This window comes from Ahaetulla prasina, chromosome 7 (genome assembly GCF_028640845.1).
Source record: "Ahaetulla prasina isolate Xishuangbanna chromosome 7, ASM2864084v1, whole genome shotgun sequence".
NCBI lineage: Eukaryota > Metazoa > Chordata > Lepidosauria > Squamata > Colubridae > Ahaetulla > Ahaetulla prasina.
The window spans coordinates 28,901,609-28,925,900 of NC_080545.1; the positions used below are offsets into that span (position 1 = coordinate 28,901,609).

General features: G+C 35.1%; 1 protein-coding gene across 5 annotated transcripts in view; it reads right to left on the reverse strand.

Moving 5' to 3' along the window:
• Positions 1 to 24,292, reverse strand: part of CPED1 (cadherin like and PC-esterase domain containing 1) — a 111,233-nt gene that overhangs the window by 65,014 nt on the left and 21,927 nt on the right. For all 5 annotated transcript variants that reach the window (XR_009156106.1, XM_058191029.1, XM_058191030.1 and 2 more), the window contains exons 3-5: positions 19,074 to 19,251; positions 7,614 to 7,720; positions 5,808 to 5,883 (exon numbers count right to left, since the gene is read on the reverse strand). Coding sequence is in view for 4 of the 5 variants with exons in the window: in XM_058191029.1 (XP_058047012.1) it covers positions 5,808 to 5,883; positions 7,614 to 7,720; positions 19,074 to 19,251 (361 nt within the window). In the remaining variant the exon portion in view is untranslated. The remainder of the gene's footprint in view (positions 1 to 5,807; positions 5,884 to 7,613; positions 7,721 to 19,073; positions 19,252 to 24,292) is intronic.

Consider the following 24,292-nt stretch of genomic DNA (forward strand, 5'->3'; position numbering starts at 1 on the left):
AATGAAAATTTACCATACCTGATATGTATTTGTATAAACCTTTTTTGACTAATAAAAACTTTTTGAATAAAAAAAAAAAAAAAAAAAAACAAGTATGCACTGTCATATTTTCCACCACCAGTGATAGATATGCCAAATAGTCTTCTTTCTCACTTAGCACTTCTTACCCTTTAATCTTAAAATGGCTCCAGCATAATTGCTGAATGAGTTAAGTGTTTGAAAAGATGTTCTGATTTAAGAAGCCATTGGTGTATTTGGGAGACTGGCTACAGAAATAAAATCCACCTTCACCATTCTAAAATATGTCTATTGCTTCTGGTGGTTATGACAAATTGATCTATTTCTTGGAATCAACGGTAACACTTGATTAAAGTCACCTTTCCCGTATATGTTCCAGACTGGATACATATAAACTGCATGCATATATTCAGATGTATAGACCTATATAATACTATAACCATTAGTTTATATCAGCAAACATAGACAGCATCCAAATAATTTTCTCTAGCCTCCAAAACCTTCTGGAATTGTTCTCCAACTATGATGAAAAAACCTACCAATTTGTAGTTTTCACACCCACCCACCCTATCGAAAGATATGCAAGTGGCAGGATGGACCTCATCAATCTAAAAAAGAAATTTTTCACCAAATCTCCCAGGATACAAAACAAAAATCATTTCCATCTATTTGCATGTTTCCATGGCTGACACCACTATGGTCAAAAATAATATAAACACAATTTCTCCCTGATACACACACACACACACACACACACACACACACACACACACCCCTGTTCAATCCTTTCTTGTATAGAGATGAATAATGCAGCATGATTTAACTCTCATAACTAAGATAAATGCAAATTAGATAAAAAAAATAATAATGTCCTTGATTAATTCTTTAATCCATACTATATCGACAACTCAGAAAAAGGATTGTCAGGTTCTCTAAAATGGTTTGTTTAGGTCAAACTTCCTCAACCTGTTCTTCTCCAAATGGGTTGGAATTATAACTATTATTAGTCCAACACAATGAGTATATTTGATGTTTGGGAATTATGCACATTGTATAGAAATTCTGGAACAACATTAAATGGCTTTGCTTGGGGAAAATGCTGATTGCTATCTTGAAATATTCTTAAAAATGATACTGTTTTGCATCCAGAAATTCTGACAATTGATGATGTCACCAAACAGCAATATATACTATGAGTAAATTATGCCAACTATGTAACTGTTTACAAGCTAGGATTAAAATGATTTTATTTGTACAGTTTTGGGGTCTTTTTTAATAGTACACAGTACAGTAGCCAGATATCACTTCCATTACACTAGCTTTACACAGACTTCTTTTGTAAGCCAGGCTAGAACCAACTTTTGTGAACATTCAGTTTAATTTTTAAAAACAAGTATATGAAATAATTTATCAAACCCCCAAAACTTCATAAAATTAAGTACATTAATTAGAGTCTATAAAGGGTATACTTCATGGGTATATTGACATATATTTTATATGGAACACTGAAAATACGTGAACTTATGGCGTTATATATCTATATCCGTATCTGTATCTATGTATATATTGTATATATATACATATACATATACATATATATATATATATGCTCTCTCTATATATATTATTAAATTTCTTTGCTGTCCAACTTTGCTGTGAGGCAATATATATTATGTAAGGCCAAAAACAGTTTGGTATATTTTTAAAAGAATGGAAGCAAAAAGTTTATCTATGAAAAAGAAAAAAATTAAAACAAAAATACATTTATACAAACATAAAGAGGTACTTTTAAAAAAACCCTGACACATACCACATTTTAATTATCTAGTGAATAAGTTAACTGTTCTGTAGCACAATTTTAAATTTTTCTTGGTTTTAAAAGTGGTTATAATAAAAGACCACAAAACACTCATTGTGGGATAAAAACATTCAGTTTTCAGATACAATGAAGCAACATAATTTTCTGAAAAAGCAATACATCTGAATCATCAATGTTTTTTAGACCCCATTATGACTTCAGTAAATAGAAATTCCCTAGAACTTTTTTCTGAAAATGGATGTTGAAAAGTTCCCACAATTAGCCCACGTATTCTAAACAATAAGTACAAATAGGTTTTATAAAACTTAGTCCTTGGTTCTAACACTGAGAACTAGGTTGAATAAACTGTTTGCAATTCCCCCTTTAAAAACATTTTTTATGAAAACAGAATGCAGATTCAGTATTTCTTTATGTGAATCTTTGTCCTCCGTTTTGATTTATATAATCAGCATGTTGTATTTGTATCTGTGTGTATGTGAAGATGTGTTCCATATAGTAAAATTGGCATATTTGATGTGATCATAAAGCATTTAGTCTTGGGATTACTTGGACATGTTTTACTGCTTCCTGTTAAACTCCTTCCATACAGTATAATGCATATACGGTTCTCTCTTATCAGAATATTTCCAATGTATTTTTTAGGTCGAGCCCATATTTAAGAGTGACCCTTTGCACCCTTGTGCAAAGTAAAGACAGCTGTTGATTATCCAACCCATAAAAGGAATGCAGCTGAAAATGACACACCTCAGAGTTGTTCATGGCCAGCCACCTGTTGTTGGGGTCAATCTTTCTGGGGGAAAAAGAAGATGCAACTGTGTGATCATAATTGAGGGGAAATCAGAGAGCATTTCTTCATTATTAGTAATTGCTTTTTTCCAAAAAAAATGAGGACAAATGTATAGCTGCTAGAACAACTCCAATCTGCCAGTTGCCAATTTCTATCTAATCAAAGTATAAGACTGACTACTGATGAAGAGAAATACAGGATCTAAGGCATCCCTCCAGACATTTCGAGGCTTTGCTCATGACGCAAACATTCTATACAGAGAGCCAAATTTCTCTCCAGGCAAGACTAAGGGAGTGTACCATGTCTTGCAGCCAAGTAAGCAGCAGGCTTACCATATGCTTCTATTTGTGTGTGTGAGAAAGAAAAAAATTGCTGTTTTTTCCCCCTCAGAAATACTTTCAGAAAAAAGTAGAAAGAGATTATTTTCATACTGAGGTCTTTGGCAGGGCCTCGAGGAACCTGAAACAAATATAGTATAAGAAAACAAACATCAAGTAGAAGAGCTAGGTTCCCTAAAGAAAGGACATATATAACTCTAAAATGAAAGGCACACAGGGTATGAAAATACCACATTGCTCTTTTCCTTTTCACTTTTGTAGGCTCCCAACCCATGGATTATGGCATGTTGGCCTCTTGAAAATGAGCTTTGTCAACTGTAAAGTGTGTCATTACAAAGAATTGCTCATGAAGATGCCAAGAAGAAATGGATGGACAAGGGAGGTTATGACAGTGACCAAAAATATTAACAGTGGTGGTACTGGACACTGGACAAACCAGCTACTTTACCATTTAAACTCTGCATACTGAGAACTGTGTAAGAAGTCCAGGACCATTGGCAACTAGTGTGGAGAGTGCTAATTTACTGCAAAGTGATCAGAGATCTTAATACCAGACCCAAAACAACAAGCTATCTTCTACCCATTAGCACAAGGTAACTATCAGAACCTCAGAATTCCACTGGGCAGCAGCCTCACAGCAAGACATAGTATTGTAGCACAAAACTGGAGAGTAGCAACTTAATTTATATCCAAATGACTTACGCCAATGTTATCTGGATAAGGCAGGAGTGAAGAAGTAGACGCAAGAAACAGTAGAAATGATACTCACAGCTGATTATAATACAGAACACAGTAATATAGCATGGAAGGTTAGAGCTCTAAGACAGAAGGTAGAACCATAGGAACATAGTACAGTATATACAAACGTTAAGATATTATATAGCATTATAGACATAAATAATAAGCAGGACACTAAATGTCTATTCTAACTTTTAACTTGTCTTAGAAACCATCCTGAAAAATATGCAGGATATAAGCTTGGCCTATGAAAAGGCCTCTTTCTAAGATTTCTTTTTTAATAGTTCAGTGTTTACAACAATAGAGAAGCCGTTGTGTGCATTAGACTTCATAAGTCATCACAAGATCAGAATGTTCATAGTTCTCTTTTTTCTTTAAATGTGCCAGGTAACTTTACCCCCACCCCCACCCTCTGTGTATGACTGGCCTTAACAATGGTCAGAATAATCCCAGACCTAGCACAGATTGTTCTGTATTGGCACCTCTTGATTGTTTCTCACTTGAAGGATAAAATTACACACACAGCAGACATCTGTGGAGATTCTCATCATTCAGGTCATAGGTCCTTTTTCAAAAGGCAATTGCATTGGTTTTTCTTCCTTGAGGAAGAAGAAGAAAAGATTTCACTCCTCATCCAAGAAGATTCATCAGTTCATCATCAGCTGATGAAGCTTCTTGAAGGAGAAGCAAAATGCTTTATTTTTCTTCCTCAAGGAAGAAAAACCAGTGCAAATGCCTTTTGAAAAAGCACCTTTGAGATACACAGCAGACCCTGTCCTGTTATTCTCAAGTGCAATGGATGACCCTGCCTCATTGAACTGAAATTCAAGTTCTGGATATCATGTGACATCATTCCACAACTTAGGTTGCAAAGCCACTTATGTCTATCTTGGCTGGTACATTTTCCTCCTGCATCCAACCTTTTATTAACTGAAATGAAGATGACTTTTCAAACCTTATAGACTTGATAAAAAGGTAAAGGTAAAGGTTCCCCTTGCACATACGTGCTAGTTGTTCCTGACTCTAGGGGGTGGTGCTCATCTCCGTTTCAAAGCCAAAGAGCCAGCGCTGTCTGAAGATGTCTCCGTGATCATGTGGCCGGCATGACTCAACGCCAAAGGTGCATAGGACGCTGTTACCTTCCCACCAAAGGTGGTCACTATTTTTTTACTTGCATTTTTTACGTGCTTTTGAACTGCTAGAAGCTGGGACAAGTATCGGAAGCTCACCCCGTTACACGGCAACACTAGGGATTCGAACCGCTGAACTGCCGACCTTTTGATCGACAAGCTCAGAGTCTTAGCCCCTGAGCCACCGCATCCCTACTATAGACCTGATACATAACTCTAATAGGTATTCTGTTTGATTCATATGCTTAAAGAAACTGCATTATTTCAAGGTGAAGGTTACAGAAAATTCCTCATTTTAAAATTTCTTTAATTACTAATTACTATTCAATTATTATTTCCACAGGCCCTTGGATTTTATAGAATATTGGACAGCAACTAAGTAAGCTGAGAAATACACTAACTGAAAGAAACATTTCAGACCTAATTCCTCCTGGGTTGACAATATGAGGCCAGGGTTTTAATTTCAAACTGGGGTTTATTTGATTGCAAGTTCCTATACTGGGAGGAAGGGGGTGTCACTGACTGTATATAGAAAATTAGCATACTAAAGGAATGTATTAAATTAAAATGTTTTCCTATAGTTTAGTGTTCTTTATGTGTGCTTGTTAAAGGATGGAGACATTCACATAATATGCATATTAAACACCAAATCATGAGAAATTATACCTGCATTCTAAAGTGATTCAATCCAAACAGATTTGCCATTCTGTTGAGAAGCTAGGCAAAATCCTCCATCTTTATCAGAACTGCTAAATGACTTTTCTGCTATTATCGATCAAGTTTCAAATACCGTAATCAATATTTTCAGTTTTACCTATTTCAATTTTATCTGATTGCTGGCCTTATGGGAACAATAAAACTTTGATTTTATTTGATTCATTATGTTATCTTCAAAGGTCAGGTTCCAGCATTTCTCTTCCTTTGAGCATGCAACCAAAGGTCATTGTTTGGTTTATTAATATAACTCAAAATTTTACCTGGAAATGTTCTCATTATTTGGCACAATCCTTCTTTTCTGGAAAGCAGATGCTGGATTTGAGAGAGAACATTTGCCTGGGAATGAAGAGAGAAGTGCCAATTATTGCAATTTTACAAGATTGTTTTTTAAGTGCCATTGAAGATGCCATTACAGCAGGGTTGAAATTCAAAATTTCCCCCTACCAGTTCTGTGAACATGGCTTGGTGGGCATGGCAGGGGAAGGATACTGCAAAATCTCCATTCCCATCCCACTCCAGAGTGAAGGATATTGCAAAATCTCCATCCCCACCCCACTCTGGGACCAGCCAGAGGTCGTATTTGCCAGTTCTCCAAACTACTTAAAATTTCCACTACCTGTTCTCCAGAACCTGTTAGAACCTGCTGAATTTTAATCTTTCATTACAGCAAGGTTTGCTGATAAAGGAAAATAGTGCCCATCCCCGTGAGTAGAATAGGAAAATCAATTAGGCATAAGCTAAGCTTGAAGAACCAGTTTATTGCAGGGATTAAAGCGTGGGAATAGAAACTGGTAGACTGGGAGTTCTAGTCCGACTTTTGGCACAAACCCAGTTGAGTTAATTTCAGCCAGTCACTCTTTCTCAGTCCTAGAGAGCAAACAATAGCAAATCATATCTGAAATTTTTCCAAGAAAACTCCGGGGAGTTCGCCAGCAGAAACACAAGCTTCCATGGGTTTTTTTCCAATCAAACTTAACGTTGCTCTACTTTTAATTATAAGCTACATATTAGATCCTTTTTTATGAATATGATCACATTTTAAGGCAGGATTAATGTCCTAGAAGAGAAGTACCCAAGAGATTCACAGTTTTTATTAAATGATGAAGACAACATGTCATCACTGGGACAGAAGCTTCTGTGATGTCAGAACACAAAAAATGGGCATAGCATGCATCCTGCTGGATTTGCTTCCCAGCATCATGATCCTGTTTTTATTATTTGCCCCCTTGACAACGCCACCCCTTATTTCAACATCTCTATTATACCTGCATGAGCAAGGGGTTGGACTAGATTACCTCCAAGGTCCCTTCCAACTCTGTTAGTGTTACTTGGGAAGGAGAAAATGCATAGACATTGAACAGGTTTGCCAATATAACATGAACTCAGTCTGCAGCATGCACCATAATATTTATTATTTTATTGCTGTTCAAAGACAAAATTGTACTTTTGCCTATGGGACACGTCTGCTTGACATGTTTGTAAAACAGCACTTTTCCTTTTAATTTTAAATACAAGGATGGCAAGCAAAAAATTCTGTTCATGCAGATATCTGGCAAAATGGACATGTTTTACCCCAAAGTACTCTTTCTTCATTGATTGTTAAAATCACTATCTATAAATTGTTTAAAAGTCTCATTTCTGCAGTAGTCCATCTAGTTATGTGCGAGAGAGATGAAATACAAAAGTCCTCTTTATAAAACCCTAGATAATTATGCCATTCCATAATTCTTACAGTTTAGCACATAACCTTGCCCCTGATGAAATCAATATTAATGTATGAATATTCACATTCTTCAACATCTTTGGCAAAAACAGATTGTGGTTTCCCCCCCCCCTTCCAGCAATGCTGGAAGAAAAGATTTTAGAAAATGCACTTGAGACTTCACTCTTGCAAAGAATCTGGTTTAATATCAGCAAATTCCTGTGAAAGCGAGACATTAGTAGAATGAAGAATGATGCCAAAATTGGCATCTGATAGGATGCTTCATAATAAAATAAAAATACAGAGTTAAAAAAGACCAGTATTTAAGCATGTGCCAATAAGAGAGGTCATTTTGCAGCCATACCTTTTGCAGTAGTGTTGGTTGATATGATTCCACTATATTTAAGCAATTTTCATGGTCAGCTTTGTTAGATGAGAGGCAAATAAAAAGGTCCCAAGAACTTAATTCATCTATGATAAAAAGAAAGTACCATAATGGGAATTAACTGTGATGAGAAAGGACAGCAAACCAATTAAACAGAAAATATTTATTCAAATGACGCTGTTTATCTATGGCAAAGAAAAAAGAATCAAGAGAAGACACCGGTTTTAAGGCTTTATCTTGTCTTGGAACATGTCATCAATATGATTCTGTGTGGTCTAAGTTCGAGTTCAATGGTTCATATATTTATTGTGATATCTACTATTTTTCTTTTTGGTTTTTAAACTTTAGTGGTGCTTTCATTTCTTGCTGATGGTACTTTCATTTAGTGCTGATGGGGTTATTGTTGTTAAAGGAGATGGGCAAAAGAAGAGGGAATGGGAATGAGGAGGAGGAAGAGACCACCTGTATACAGGTGGAAAATCTATCACTCATCTTGAACTGGGGACACACCTATATATCTGAACATTTTTACTGAATGGATTTGGATGGTTAAGTTATAAAGCGTCTGTCCTTCCAGGTTGTTGAGGTCAAGAAACAGATGCTACATGAAGAATAGAATTAAGCTTTATTAGATAGATTATATAAATTTTACAAGTCTGACTGGCTGGCTGACTGACCTTCCCTCTCCCTTTGTCCCCTAAGGAATCAGAGAAGACTTACTCTGAATCTCTTCGTCATATAAAGTGAGTTTCTTCTGGATGCATAACGACAGAGATAAAATGGAGAGTTTGCTTATGTGGGAAGTAGATGCAGTGTGTGCTGTGTTTCAATAATGAAATACAGCGCACTGCAATAATCTCATAAACAGAATAGACAAATAGTAAACTACTAGGTGTTTTTTTTAATTCAACTTTCAAATTCAAAACAAAGACCTAGTTTTCTTTAAATCTAATTTAAATACAGAGCATAAGGAGGATATATCTATTCACCTGCTTCAGAAAAGAAACAGATTAGTTTGTAAATTATTTTCTATCAGAGTTAATCTGAGTTGTTTGGAGCTGCAAAATTCCCATTTCAAATGCCACATATGTTTATACATTATTAATCTATAAAGAAGTTAGGGATGGAATAGAATCTGGACCGTTCTACTCCTAATCCAACCCTCCATTGGTTCTAGTGTATAATTCTCTCATGCACACTGTGATCCCAACCTCTCTGCCTATCCCTTTCCTAATATATGAAAAATGTAATTTAATCAATAAAACATGGTTTAAATTTGTCATGAAAAACAGGGTATGAAATGAAACAGCTTCAGAGCATCAATGTATGGTGTTAACATCTATCTTTCCTACAGGAGTTCAAGGCAGCATACATAACACTTCCTTCTATTATTTATCATAACAACTTACCCTGTAAGGCTTCTAGTATTTATTTCTGGCAAAACATTATTCAATTTTAGGATTCTATTTAGATTTGCATTTCTATTCATTTGAATGCTCAAGGCAGGGTTATATATAAATGAAGCAGTTTATCACTGAGATGTGGTTAATATTTTCACCAAGAAAGTAGTAGCATTATGATAAACTTTTTCTGAATGCTGCCTTCTGAACAGGCCACATGGAATGTTTAACAGGGCACTAAGTGCAGATGAAAAACAAATTGTAGGAGTAGAAACACATTCTTTTATCAAGAGCTTTTGGTGTGGGTGCTAAAACTCTGCAAACAGAGGCAAGATAGAAAAAAACATCAACTATCTAAAGGCACCAAAGATAAGCTTGGAGATTCTAAATGATACTGTGTACCGGTTATCATAAGTGAGACTGCAGAAGAGAATGAAAGCAAAAAATTATTCTTTCTTGGTGCTGGCAAAATAATCCTATTTATACTTTTTTTGGTGTAGAAGAATGAAATCAATAAATAGTGTCCATGTATAGCATGCTTGAGAGAGGCTTTGGAAAACTCCACAGTTATAAGATAAGTATTGTAAATTAATGGGTATTTTATGCAATATGGCTAATTTTTAATCTGCTAGAAATTGGACACCTACAGTAGACCAGCCTTCCCCATACAGGAGAGGAAAGACCATAAAAGTTGTCATTAGATAATGTTGACAATATTGTGAAAAAGAGAGAAGTGACAAGTTTAACTATCATAAGTAAAAGCATTATGATGAATTGATAGTGGAAGGGTAGAAAGGTATAGAGTATAGAGTGATCAGTGTTGGTATACACTAGATTGCATTATCTTTTTTATCTTTTTTCCTACATGCTATATTTAATTTCTTTGACTTACTCTTTATTACTCATTTTCTGTGTTTTTGTAAGTAATTGCATGAGGTTTATGCATGAACATAGCCCGTTGCATGTGATTTAGATTTTTTTGCAGCAGCAGATCCACAATGCAAGAGGGGAAAAATTCCTAGAAGAATTCACTAGATTGGATGCAGAGGCAAATTGAGACCACACATACTTTACAAATATATAGAAGGGCTGAAATGATTCTACTATTTTGGGGTTTAAGTTTTAAAAAGTCTGCTACGCTTATAGTAGAGTTTGACCCTTAGAGGGACAGCATTTCTGGTACCTTTCTGAGTTGGCCATAGCAGAGCTTGGAATACTAAGAGTTAAGCCTGGTCATGTTTATAGCACATAATTTGTTAATTTTATATACAAAAACTATGTATGTTTCTGTTAGGAATCAATCCCTTAATGAAGCAGTCTGTCATTTATTTTTTATGGAACCATGGATTGGTTCTTTCACTGGCTCTTAATAGCAATCCCCAAAGTGCCTAATTTGAAATCGGTTATCATTTTCCTTTGCCTTTTCTCAAAGTCCAGATTTCAGAGCCATGCGCTATTACTGGAAAACCATTGAACAACCTTCATGATCTTGGCTATGTTTGCTATTACTTTCCTATGTAGAGCTAATGCCTGTTTTATTCATCTAATGCAAAATCCATCTTTATCCCTGTTTGTGCTCAAGAAAGAAAAACTATCTACTACTTTCATTTCTTGACTGTCAATTGTAAATTTGCTAAGTAGGCTGATATATACCACATTTCACTTTTTTAATATTATACATTTTACACATCTTAAATTGTTAGTATTTCAGCTTTGATTACAGCTTTTATCTCTTCCAGTCCTGCAATTTTTATACTTGTTCTAAAAGTTTAATATACAGCAGGGCACAATATAGTCCCTTTACTATACTGAACCACTCTGTTTCTTCAGGCTCATTTCTTACATCTTCTTGTTGATCTTAAATATTTCTTAGAAGAACAATTAGATTTCTGGCATGCCTTTAAGCTTTAATATAACTGTAGCATAACCATAGCATAAACGGTATAGTTAAAGCCTGGCTATAATTAATGAAAGAAAGGTAACTCTTAAATTTTCTTGTTTTTTTCCATTATACATCTTATCAGCTACCTAAACTTATGTCCTTTTCTGAAACCTCCCTGTTCATTTGGCTTCTCTCTCTCTATGTATAGCTGTATTTTTCTTTGTAAAATCTTTCAACACAAAACTTTGCTTCAAGGAGCAATTAATGCAATGCCAAAAATGGGATATGTTGTTATTAATGTAATACTTTAGTAACAACTTATCTCATTTTTGGCATAGGTTTGTAGACCATCTTTTCATAAATGACTCTACTTGGAATCAGAAAAAATAAATAAGAGCAAAGAAATCATAAGAATATAAGCATTTCATTATTTTCCTACTTCTTTTTTTCTTTTAGAGAACTTCCAGATTTGTGCAGACCATGATCATTATATATACTCCTCATTTTATTTCCTATATGGGAGATGGATTGCATTTATCTGTAATTAGATTCTAAAATAAATTTGTTCATTCAGGATATCTGAATTTAAGACTATAATGTTTGCCTTTGTTTTCGTTATCCAATTAAATTATTCTAGAATAATGCAAGAAATACTGTAAACACAATTTGCAAAGTTTCAAACCCCTAGTGCCCATTCTGGAATTTACATAATAATATATTTGATCATCAAGGCTGCAATTGCCTATATTTCCCCTATTCTTAGTTACAACTCTAATTCCCACCCCAAGATATTGTGTGTTTGATTCCTTACCCTTCCTATTCCATAAATAAGGATGCCCCTTGATTATCTACTTCTTTCAACCAAATGTCTCCATTCTCATTGTTGAGAATTAAGTATTACCAGATTTATATTCTCTTTATGGGATCAGTTCACTCGACCACTTTATTCTGTGCTCACGAATTTTATAAATGATATCTTAATTGATCTGTCTTCATATCAGATCACAAACATAACCTTCTATTCTATACCATTCAGTTTTCACCTGCAATTGCATGGTTGGTCCTGTAGCTATTCCAGCTACGTTATGTATAATTTAACTTATAATTTCCATAATAAATATGTTATTGTTAATGTTTTCATAATCCTTGTAAGAACTCAGCTTAACTCTTAAGTAAGTGCTTTCTAAATGTTTTTCTTCATTATCCAACTCCACTTATCAGAAGATCCTTTTAAAGGTAGGTAGACCACTAAGTCAGTTTAAATGTCCCTGCTGTGATTGAGTAATGGGTTCAAAGAAAAACTACTTTTACCCAATTTGGGTAGTTTATCCAGCTTCGGAAGCCTTAAGTAATCAGTGCTTGCAGATATACCCAAAAGTCCTGGATTTAAATCACATGTAGTCTGATGCTTCATATTAATAGAACGGCCAATACGAAGTCCTTCCCTTTTTAATATCTTCCTACAAAAAACTTCTTCTATTCCTAGTGTGATTCCATTGAGCCTACTGCATTCAAGTAGTTTATTTACTACAGTTTTAATGATCAGTCTCAGATGGGATTGCACTTCGTTATTAAATATTACCTATAATATAAGAACTCTCATGAAGTTTTCATGGATAACTGCTATCCATACAATGTTCACAAATGAGGTAAAAGTTTTAAGTTACAACAGTGCTGTAAACTTAAATACTCTTTCTTGCAAAAAGACTGCAATAAAAGATACAATCGAAGACTGTATTGTTTTCCATAGAAAAATAAAATATGAAACCTTTTATCTGAAACAAGAAGATATATTGTTTGTTTATTTATGCAATTTATATGCCACCCATCTTGCCAGGAGCTGATGCTTACAATCGTTCCTGATATTATAATCAGGATATATCAAGGATGTATAGAGAAAATACAATAAGACTTATATTCTTATTTACTCTACAGGTTTTTATGTTTTAATATATTTCTTTGTGATTTCTTGGCTAATGCTGCAAGGACATTTTGGACTCCTTTTAGCAACAATAGGCTCCAGCCATGTTTATTTAACCTTCACTCTGTTGGACTGTTTACACGCCTGGAACATGTTCAGATTTCTTTACATTTCTCAGACTTTCTTATTTATAAGGGCTGAGTTTCTTGTGACCTCTCTATTCATACTCCCTCTACCCCCTGGCTATGAAAAGAACAAAATACCCACTGTCCTATTTATTTATGTTCAAATCCTTCAGTTGTTTAAAAGAGTGGCTTTTCAATTATAAATGAAAATGGTAACCAGATGTTTACAGACTATGCCAGCATTTTCCCTTTAGGCTCCTAATGCTTTTATTAGTCTTTGTTAGAATATTGGGCCCTCTATTGTTAAATTTAAAAAAAACTTGCAAACAGCTTGCATTCAGTAAACATTGCTTTAGTGTGTACATGACTGCCACTGAAAGTGCCTCTTATTTCCTCTTTTCCATACTGCTGTATTTTTCCATATTTGTTAATTGATCAACATATAAATGTATCTATTGAAAAGAAAAATATTTGAAAGCAAAATATCAAATCTAATTGAATATACTCGTACACAAAAGTGGCCCAGAATTATAAAGGATTCAAGCTTATAGAGAGCTTGATCGCTCTCATTTTGCTTCTCCTTTCAATGGGTTGGAATAACTAATTCAGATGAGTTCAAATACAACCAACCAGAGGTCCAGGAAAAGCTATGGTCTTATAGCTTTAGTTTTGTAAATAGTTTACTGCATTCTGTATTAATGTATTCTGGATGGTACATATGCAATGTGTGTCTGGAGTGAATGTAAGTACATCAAGTAGCACCCACTACTGTGTTGCTCATTCACAGGTAAGGTGGGTTCTAGCTTGTGAATAAAAATCATTTATTTATATTACAGCTGTGCAACACTTGGAGTCAAAGGGAAAAAAGTACTTCAAAGCAGGCAGATGCGTAAGTAGTTTTCATTGCCATGATGTAAAAAAGATGCTGAGACTCTAGAAAGAGTGCAGAGAAGAGCAACAAAGATGATTAGGGGACTGGAGGCTAAACATACAAAGACCGGTTGCAGGAATTGGGTATGTCTAGTTTAATGAAAAGAAGGACTAGGGGTAATATGGTAGCTGTGTGATAATATCTAAGGGCTGCCCCAAAGAAGAGGGGGATCAACCTATTTTCCAAAGCACTTAAGGCAGAAAAAGAAGTAATGGATGGAAACTAATCAAGGAGAGAACCAGTCTAGTACCAAGGATAAATTTCCCGACAGTTAGAACAATTAATCAGTGGAACGACTTGTCTCCAGAAGTTGTGGGTGCTCCAACACTGAAGGTTTTTTTAAAAACAATCTTTTTAAAAAAGATTGGGCAACCATTTGTCTGAAATGGTATAGGGTTTCCTGCTTGAGCAGGGGGTTGGACTAGAAGATCCCGTCCAACTCTTTTATTTTATTATTTGTTTACAATTCTTTAAAGCAGCTACAACTTTTTCCAGGATCACATGGCTGCCTTCCAGCTTTTTTATCTTTAAATCCAAAATGCCTTGTATCTTTCAAAGAAAGTGACATGATAAGTCAGAGTTATTGAAAATCGGCTAAGAACAGATTCTATTAAAATAGAAATGATCCACCTTCTACAGAATGCTATGCTCCAAGACAGATTTCTACAACTCTTGGAATAAAAGCAAATATTTACTTATCTTTATGCAAACTAAAAGATGAGGAATCACATTTCTTATTTATACTATTTTTCTATGGTTGGCAATATTTAATATTTCACAGCACAGACTACATCTTTAAATCTCAAAGATTGAAAATAAAATAGGAAAACAAATTCTCTAGATAATAAATCAAATGAACAATGGTATCTTACAGCAACTATGCAGTTTTACAACCATTGGCTTCGCAAATGCATATTTAATTTGTTATCCACTATAATTTTCTACTATAAAATGTGAGTTTCCTCCATTTTGAACAGTTATAGTTTGCTGGTTCTTTGGAAGTGTGTGGGACTATTTTATCAATGTTTCTATTTTATTTCTTAGATTTATTTAGCGATTCACCCAATGAAGTCATATTAAGTGCTCTATTTAAATAGTACTGTTTATATAAGACTATAAGAGTAACAAGTACAGAGGTACAGCACATATACAAAGGAAGCATGCATAGTTGTAGGCCAGATGGAAATTTAAGGAGGATTTTAATATTATTGCATATTTCTGTAAGAGCTGTAGTGGGAATTTCTATAACACCACTCTATTACTGTATGTCAGACTTTGAACTGTCACATCAGCAATGGACAATCCTGAATTGCATTCGCACCTCACATAGTGTCTGCTGGGATTCTTTGTATAAATGTGGCATAGCATCCTCCCCTGAATGTGATTGTGGGGTCTCATGTCAAACTGAAGATCAGATTGTGCCTGGTTGTAAACTGAGGGCATATTCTGGTCCAGCATTTAATTTTTTGAATATAAACAATGCTGTGCTTCGATAGTTAAATGACCTAGACATTGGTATTTGAACATACCAATGTATTTTTTTAACATTTATATTTTATTGTGTTCTGCTAATCTACATAAAATGTTAATATATATTGCTAATTCATGTATGATATGCCATATGCTAAATAAATACATTGTATAAGGTGATGGCATATGTGTTGGTATCTTGTTTCTATGGATTTCTTTAGGCCATCACAACTGTATTTATTTGTTTTATATTTGTCAAATTTCTACACTACCCATCTCACCTAGTGACTTGGGCAGTTTACAAACAATGCTTTTTAAAGAGCTATTCAGCTGATATTTTACATTGTTTGGTTTAACTTTGCTCACATGGGCAGGGTGAGGTATCAGTAAATTCTAATCCTCTAAAGCAGGGGTGTCAAACTTGCGTTTTTACGTCGTCGTCACATATTGACATATTGCGACTTTTTCCCCTTCACTAAACAGGATGGGTGTGTGGCCAGTGTGACGCATCTGGCCCGCAGGTCGCAAGTTTGACATCCCTGCTGTAAAGTAAAAGTATGGAAGCTTCCATTGCAAAATGAAATCATTAAATCAAAACTAAAGAGAAATTTCCTGACAGTTAAACAATTAATCAGTGGAACAACTTGCCTTCAGAAGTTGTAAATGCTCCAACACTGGAAGATGTTAAGAAGAGACTAGATAACCATTTGTCTGAAGTGATGTAAGGTTTCCTGCCTACACCGCTTCGGGGGGCTTGGATGGTTGGACTAGAAGACCTCCAAGGTCCCTTCCAACTCTGTCCAAGAAACAACAACAACAACAGCAGCAACAAATCAAATCAACCTGGTGATGTAGGATAGGTTGAGAGGCTGACTCATCCAATTAGTTACAATAGTTTTCTTATCCAACAATGTCACCAATTAAACTGGCTGTTTGTTTCACTGATATATCTTTGCCCAGGGTGGGAAACCTGTGGTTGCTGGATCAAAATATCCTTTTAATATTTAGTTTTTAAAACTGCGAAAAATACTGAAGAAATTAATTTTTCTGATCTGAAAATATGCATAAATAACTCCTGTGCATTATTTATTTATTAATTTTTTATTGTGCCCTTTTCACCTATAAGGTGACTGACTATTTGACTAAAACTGCAAAATTGATTGTTGATTATAGAAAGTTTGATCTTACAAAGATATGTTAGCTATTACTGTGGAAGTAATTCTTATGCTAACACTATGAGATCTGACCTGAAATCTGTGTACCTCCTACCTGTTTGCCTTCTCTTAAGGCCCTGAAGACCTGGTTGTTCTTCCTTGCCCTAGGATGAATCCTTTTGTTGGGTGTGTTTTGATCTATGTTTTGTTTTTCAGAAAGTAACCAGATCCATCTGGTTCTGTTCTAGATTGTGCTTTTATTATTTATTTTATTGTGAGCTGCCCAGCATTTGTTTGGAATAGGCAGCACCTTAACTAAAAAAAAATCAGTAAATAATTTTTGTTACTTATAACTACTGAGCATAAAATGTGGACTTCCGCAGCTGAAAAGCAGATAGTCTGATCCTTCTTGTTTATCTTGGCCTTTCTCAACATGATGTCTTCCAGATGTCTTGAAATAGCAGTTTAAGAAGCATCAGCCAGCATGACCCATAATTAAATAATGCCATCTATCAGGTCCTCATAAGAGCATCTTCTCTGTAGCAGGGCCTGTCCTTTGGAATGAACTTCCCTCCTCTGTATCCTAATGGCACCAACCCTGCTGATGTCTCAAAAGCCCTTGAAGACTTGGTTTTTTGCCCAGGTGTTTGGCAGGAATGACTGATGCCTCTTTTTAGACTATGTTCAATTGTCATCCTTTACCCTTCTTTTTGTCCCTTGTTAGTTTCCTTACTTTTAATGTTCTAAGCAATATGCAATCCGCCCAGAGTTTGTGGGATCTGGGCAGCATATAAGTTTAAATAATAACAATAACAAAAACAATAGGAAATCAGTGGTGGGTTGCTGCTGGCTCGCCCCAAATCAGGTGAACTGGTAGTGGTGGTGGGAGGTTCCGCCCACCCACCCGGACACTTCTGTGCATGCGCAGAAGCGTTGTGCACACACACGAGTGTGTGTGCGCACACGAGCGAACCGGTAGCAAACTAAATTGAAACCCATAACTGTATGAAATGTTCTAAAAGTAAAGGAATGAGAAATGTGGGAGGAACAGTTAGTAAATATACCATAGTATATAATTCAGTTATATATATGTTAGTGGACTATGTTTTCCTCATAAAATATATCCTAATGATATTTTTAGTGTTTCCAGAAAGACAATTCCATTGTGAATTGCAAGTTATTACTAATAGCATTACCAGAATAACTTTGCAACCCTAATTTTATCCCATCCTAATGATTTTATCTCATCTCTAGGAAGCTCATGTTTTTTTTTCCATGTTGCAAAATGCTACTCAGATGAAAAATGGAGTACAGTGAACAGAGATACGGCTTTCATTATACCAAAACTCTTCTGATTGCCACAAGTGAGGACAAGCTTCCATTCTGCTTTACTAGCAAGAAAAGGCATTATATGTGAAGTTAAAAGTCTTTGTCTTAATGCGTATTCGCTGTAGAAAAAAGAATGAAATTAATCTTAAAATTATATTCTGTTTAACAAGAAGTAGAATCTAATTTCTTTGTGATTAAACACATCAGCCGGAGCACAACAATACCAAGCTTCCAGCAGGAATGGAACTTTTCCAACTGTCTTTAAAGCAACAAGGGTTTTTTTTTCTCCTTCATAAACTTTATACTGAGTCAAGTAGAGTTTAGATTTAAAACTATAACAAAGAAAAAGAATAAACTACAGGCTTCTGACATAGAACCAGATAAAGGCTTGATGGGAATATAATGAGAAATCATGGTTTTCTGTTACAACAGCTGCAGTAATTCTTAGTCACTTTGGGCTTTCTGCAATATACTTTAGTCATATTTATCCATTGCATTAAACCTCAAAGGACTACTGCTTGTTTAAACTAAGGTTTGAAAAGAAGTCGGGATCTAATATGACAATTTCTCAACTTTAGCTGTTATGGGAATTGCAATTTCTTTAAAACTCCAGATAGAGAAAGGTGGAATTCTTGCCACAATTCTTTGAAGTATTAAAAAATCTTGGTTTGCTAATATGTGTTGTATAAGTTTGGTACAAATACTGAATGCAGCTGTCAGAAGGAATCTAAGCAAGCTACTCTTCATTTCAGATGTAAATTCATTCAAATATAAGTAGACTTTAAGTTTCATTAAACTGAAGTCAAAGAAAGTATTTAGAACAAACTCTGCTGTTTTTCCTTAAAACTTTTGATTTATTATGCTTTTAAGATGATTCTGCTCAGGAACTTGGCTTGATTTTTTTGTTTCATTTTATTTGCTTTCTGATTTCTCTATTGTTTTTTGTTTTTCTAAATAAGAAGTAATATCAAGTTTAAAAAGTAAGTAAAATAGTATGTTCTAAGACAGGCTAAAATAAGGGCTGATGAACTAAATAAAATGTTTTATTAGTTCTGTAATATATAGTCAACTAAAAATAAATAACCATTCATCTGGAGTGATGTAGGATTTCCTGCCTAAGCAAGGGGTTGGACTAGAAGACCTCCAAGGTCCCTTCCAACTCTGTTATTCTATTCTATTCTAAAAATAAAATCATGTTACAGTTAGGAAATAATTAATAATTTTCACCTGGATGTAAATGTTCATTTCTGTTTAGTTTCCTGTCTTCAACGACTGTAACTCTATAATTGTGTTGTGTAAGGATTTGCTGATATAACTGAAGATCTTGTCCATTGCCAGAAGAAGGGATGTACAGTATGGCTTCCTTAGCTTTGTTATTAAAAAACTTAAAACTGGTATCCTCAATCTGAAACAAGAAAGAGAAAGTTATACATTACAATAAGCAATGAAATGGCGAAGACCATGAGATGATGACATAGAAAACTGGACCTCTTTTTCCTTACAATTGTTTCATAGAACCAAGTTATTCACACAATCACAATAATCACAGGTGAATGTGGGCAATTGGCTATCGAATGCCCTGCTGAATCCTTTTGGACTCCCTTTCTCATGAATAGTAGTATTTCTAGAGAGGAAGCTACAGGTAATCCTTGACTTATCACCCTAGGTTGGATCAGAATTGTGGTTGTAAAGTGATGTAATCATTGAGTCATAAGGTGGCTCTGGTGGTTCAGACTGCTAAGACAGTCTGTTATTAACACAGCTGCTTGCAATTACTGCAGGTTCAAGTCCCACCAGCCCCAAGGTTGACTCAGCCTTCCATCCTTTAGGTAAAATGAGGATCCTAGTTTAGGTAAAATGAGGACCCAGATTGTTGGAGGCAATAAGTTGACTTTGTATATAATATACAAATGGATGAAGACTATTGCTTAACACAGTGTAAGCCACCCTGAGTCTTCGGAGAAGGGCAGGATATAAATGCAAATAAAAAAAATAATAAGGTGACCAGACCTGATTTTATGACCATTATATCACAGTCATTAAGCAAATCACAAGGTTGTTAAGTGAATCACACAGATGTTAAGATGTTAATGTTGAGTCCTTCGGGAGAAGGGCGGTATAAAAATTTGATAAATAAATAAATAAAAAAAATTAAGTGGATACAGATGCTCCAATAAATAAGCACTTCCATGCTTATCGGAAGTGCATGGAAAAGTTGCAGTTTGAGATCACATGATTACAAGATGTTGCAACTGTTGCAAATGCAAGACAGTCGCAAAGCACCAAAATTGTGATCACAGGACCATGGAGGTGATATGACAGTTGGAACTTCAAGAACAGGTCAGTAGTCACTCTTTCCAATGCCACTGTAATTTTGAACCATTGTTAAATGAACAACCACAAGTCTACTTTATTTTGACAAAATTTGGCACAGAAACCTGACTACAAGACCCAGATTGTTGGGGGCAATGTGCTGACTCTGCAAACCGCTTAGAGGGCTGTAAAGCACTCTGAAGTATATAAGTCTAAATGCTATTGCTATAGCTTTTGTGCACCTGGTAAATTTCAGGGAATTGGACCACATCTCTCAAAATTAATTGGTTCGCTATATCCATAGAGTGCTAAACTAGCAACAACAACAACAACAAAAGTCGACAACATGTGACACTCTCAATACCACTGAACAGCATCTCTAGGAAATTTGTCCAGTTATAAGGGAGCTAGGAGCCGTTATTCATCAATATTTGGAGGGCTACAAATTGTTCACCTCTGCCCTGTGCAGTATACTTTACCAAATTAACAAGGAATGGTACATATTTCTGATCATGGCAATCTGTTGCTTAAACAGATGATTTATGTAAAATAATAATCTCATTGTTGATAAATGAGAACATGAATGCTGCATACCATTTAATCAGCACTGAGGGTTTTTCATAGTAGCGTGTAAAATGCTGTGTTCCATTTGTAACAAAAAGCTTGTTCAACATAAGCGTCCCATGATCTGAAACTTATTAGGGCAGACACGAAGACCAAACTAAATGCATTTGAAATGGAATTCCGGATGAAAGGAAATAAAAGGAAGATTGCTTCAACTGGAGTGGGAGATAATTAATGAATTTACAAGTTTAAAAAGCAGATTTATTTTTTGCTACAGCTTTGCAGAACATCTTTCTTCTGAAGGTAGCATTTGAATACAATTTTATTATCAAAAGATAAAACTGGAGGTTAAAAAAACTGAATAATCAAAGCTTTGGGATTATTAAATAACTGGCATTGCAAATACGTGATTATAAATTTCAGAATGGGGATTGTTCAAAAGAAGAAAGGCAGATCTTTCAGGGTAAACAAGTCTAATTCAAACTGCTTTGAACTCTTGATTAGTCTGGTAACCTGGTAGGTATAAAGTGATATTCACAACAACCATTTTATCAGTTACAGGAAGTTGCTTTATGTTACACTTGGCTCAAGTGTTAAATTATGTTCAGGAAGGAGACACATAACTTGTATAACCTTTGATGAATGACTAATACTTGCCTAATTTATTATAGAATATATTATAAAACATCTTTTCCACTTAAAATTGATACATTTATCATTTGTTAAATTATTAGTTTACAGTTTCTATATGTTAAAACTTGATACTATTAAAGTGTTCCCATCAAATGCATTGTGTTTATAAGCAAAAGTAATACGAGTGCAAAGGAAGTGCACAGGAATAAAATTACAGTCTTGTAAATATATCCGCTCTCTGTCCTTGCCATATTTATAACCTATTTGTCTAATAGTGAGGAATGAAATGTTCTTTATCCTCAAAACACCCCTTCTTCTAGAACAACCTTTGTTTCTTTTATCCAATTCTGATTTTACTATCTTATCCTTTCCCTTTCCTATGTGACTATTGTCAGTTTGAGATCTACTAAAATCTAGGGCTCTTCAATACTCAGTACAAGTTTTCTCAGAAATAATAGGACAGCCAAAATCAGAACAAAAATTCTGAAAAAAATATTTAAAATGTTTTTAATAATTATATTTAATTAATAATGTATAAATATAAATAAATAAATAAAATGTATTTAATAAATACATATATACATAACGTAATAATTATATTATTATATTAATGACAATCCCAAAGGTGCTTTTTGAACAGGCAACTGGATTTTCTGTTTTTTCATTGAAGAAGTTTTGCTTCTCATCCAAGCTTCTTCAGCTGTGACTGGATGATAGGGAATAGAAGGATTTATATTCCTTGCAGACAGTTGGTCATTCACATTCCTTGAGGCCTGTTGAGGCCACTTGGAGGTTTATTTGTGTCCTCAGGGTCACTTGAGTAGTGCAGAGTTGAATCCTACACCTGTCAGTGGAAGGCCTGACAACCAGCAAAGATAGGAAAGAAAAAGAACTAAAACACATCAAGGAAACCCCCAGAATGTGTGGCTATCCCAAGTCGGCCTTCATCAAATCACAAAAATGATCCAGCAGGAGCTCTTCCATAAAAGACAATAAAGATAACAATAAATGAAGCAATGTTGTCATTCCATACACGGCAATAATATCTGAAATGCTCAGGGGGATCTTGAGCCAACACAACATACACGTACATTTTAAACCCAAGAATACAGTAAGGTAGAAGCTGGTCCACCCCAAGAATAAAACACCCAGACATAAACTAAGCAACATGGTATATCAGTACAATGCATTGAGATATATGCAGATTGGGGAAACAGAACAACCACTTTATAAACGCATGGCAGAGCACAGGAGAACAAACACATCAGGACAAGATTCAGCAGTCCATCTTCATTTCAAAGACAAAGGCCACTCTTTTGAAGACAGCAAAGTCTGCATTTTGGCCAGAGAGAACCGCGTGCATAAGAGCACAAGAGTGTCTACCGTTCCTGTCCTATTGTTTCCTTTCATTATATCCAATTAATATAGTTATTACATACTTATGCTTATATATATGCTTATATATTGGATAGTTATTTCATGCTTATGCTTATATATACTGTTGTGACACAATAAAATAAATAAAAAAATAAAATAAAAGAAGGGTCAAAGAGACAATCTATGTCATAATTTACAGCCCTCTCTCAACAGAGGAGCAGGGATAAAATACCATCTATGTCCAGTCTACAACACAGTCCTTTCAGCAGTTCCAGGAAGGCTCCACACCCATTTGCACTACTCAGGTGACCCTGAGGACACAGATAAAACCTCCAAGTGGCCTCAGCAATTCCTAAAAGAATGCAAAAGACCAGCTGTCTGCAAGGAATATAAATCTTTCCATTCCCCACCATTCAGTCAGAGGTGAAAAACAACAAAGTGCAGTTGACTCTTGAAAAAGCACCTTTCGGACAACTGTGAACTGGATGATTGAGAATTTCCATAGACATATATTAATGACAATGTGGCAATATCAAGGGATATTGTCTTTCCCTGAAAATAACCCCCCCCCCAAAATATTTAAACGCATGTGCAGCCGGTCCCTGCCATGTTAGGGAGACAGAACTGGAAATCAGGCAAGATGGCAAGAGGAGCCCCGTCTTGCTCCACGCGCCCCAAAATAATAAGACCTTCCCAAAAATAAGGCCAAGCGCTTATTTCAGGGTTCAAAAAAATATAAAACAGGGTCTTATTTTTGGGGAAACACAGTAATATAATAAAGGCAAAGAACTGAAAAAGATCACAAAGTATTAAGATCTGAAAATAAAAAATTGAATGATTACGGCACAGTCAATGGTGGTCCTATCGGTATCGAGAAGCTTTGGATAGTACTTACACATCTGCACATTGAAAAAATATACCTGTCAATTACACAAGACCACGCTTGGATCTGCACATGTACTTTGACAATATATTATGACATCCTAAATTCTTAGGAAGAACTTGATGAGAATGAAAGCCAACACCAGCTAAAAAACTTGCAGCTGTGATTTCACATTGCTGTGTAATAGCAATAATAGAAACATTTGTGATGACTGATATTTATTTGGGTGACCATTCCATTACTTCCTGCGTAAGGCAGTGCATTGACTTTGACCAAATGCCACAATACAAAATTCACTTTTGAAATTCAGCAGAAGAGTAATGAGGATAAGTTTGGAAGGAGTGGATTTCTATGGAAAATCTTGTTTCCTCTTAGATTCAAAGCAAAGTTGAACAAACTTATTTTGCACAATTGAACTGCGTCTTGATTTTTGCAGCATGCACACTAAATAAAGCTAATATTTGTTTTAATAAGAACAGAAGACTTAAAATGCTACAACTAAAAGCCAAAATAGATGCCTTCAAATTTTGGAGCCAAAAGACCAACATGCTCTACATTTTTATCGGAGTGTAGTCACATATGCTTTTCCTAGTAGAGCATACAGCAGTGTGTGTGTGTGTGTAGAATTTAACCATGAACATTGGGTCAGGAAGAAAGAGTTAAAATCTACATTTCC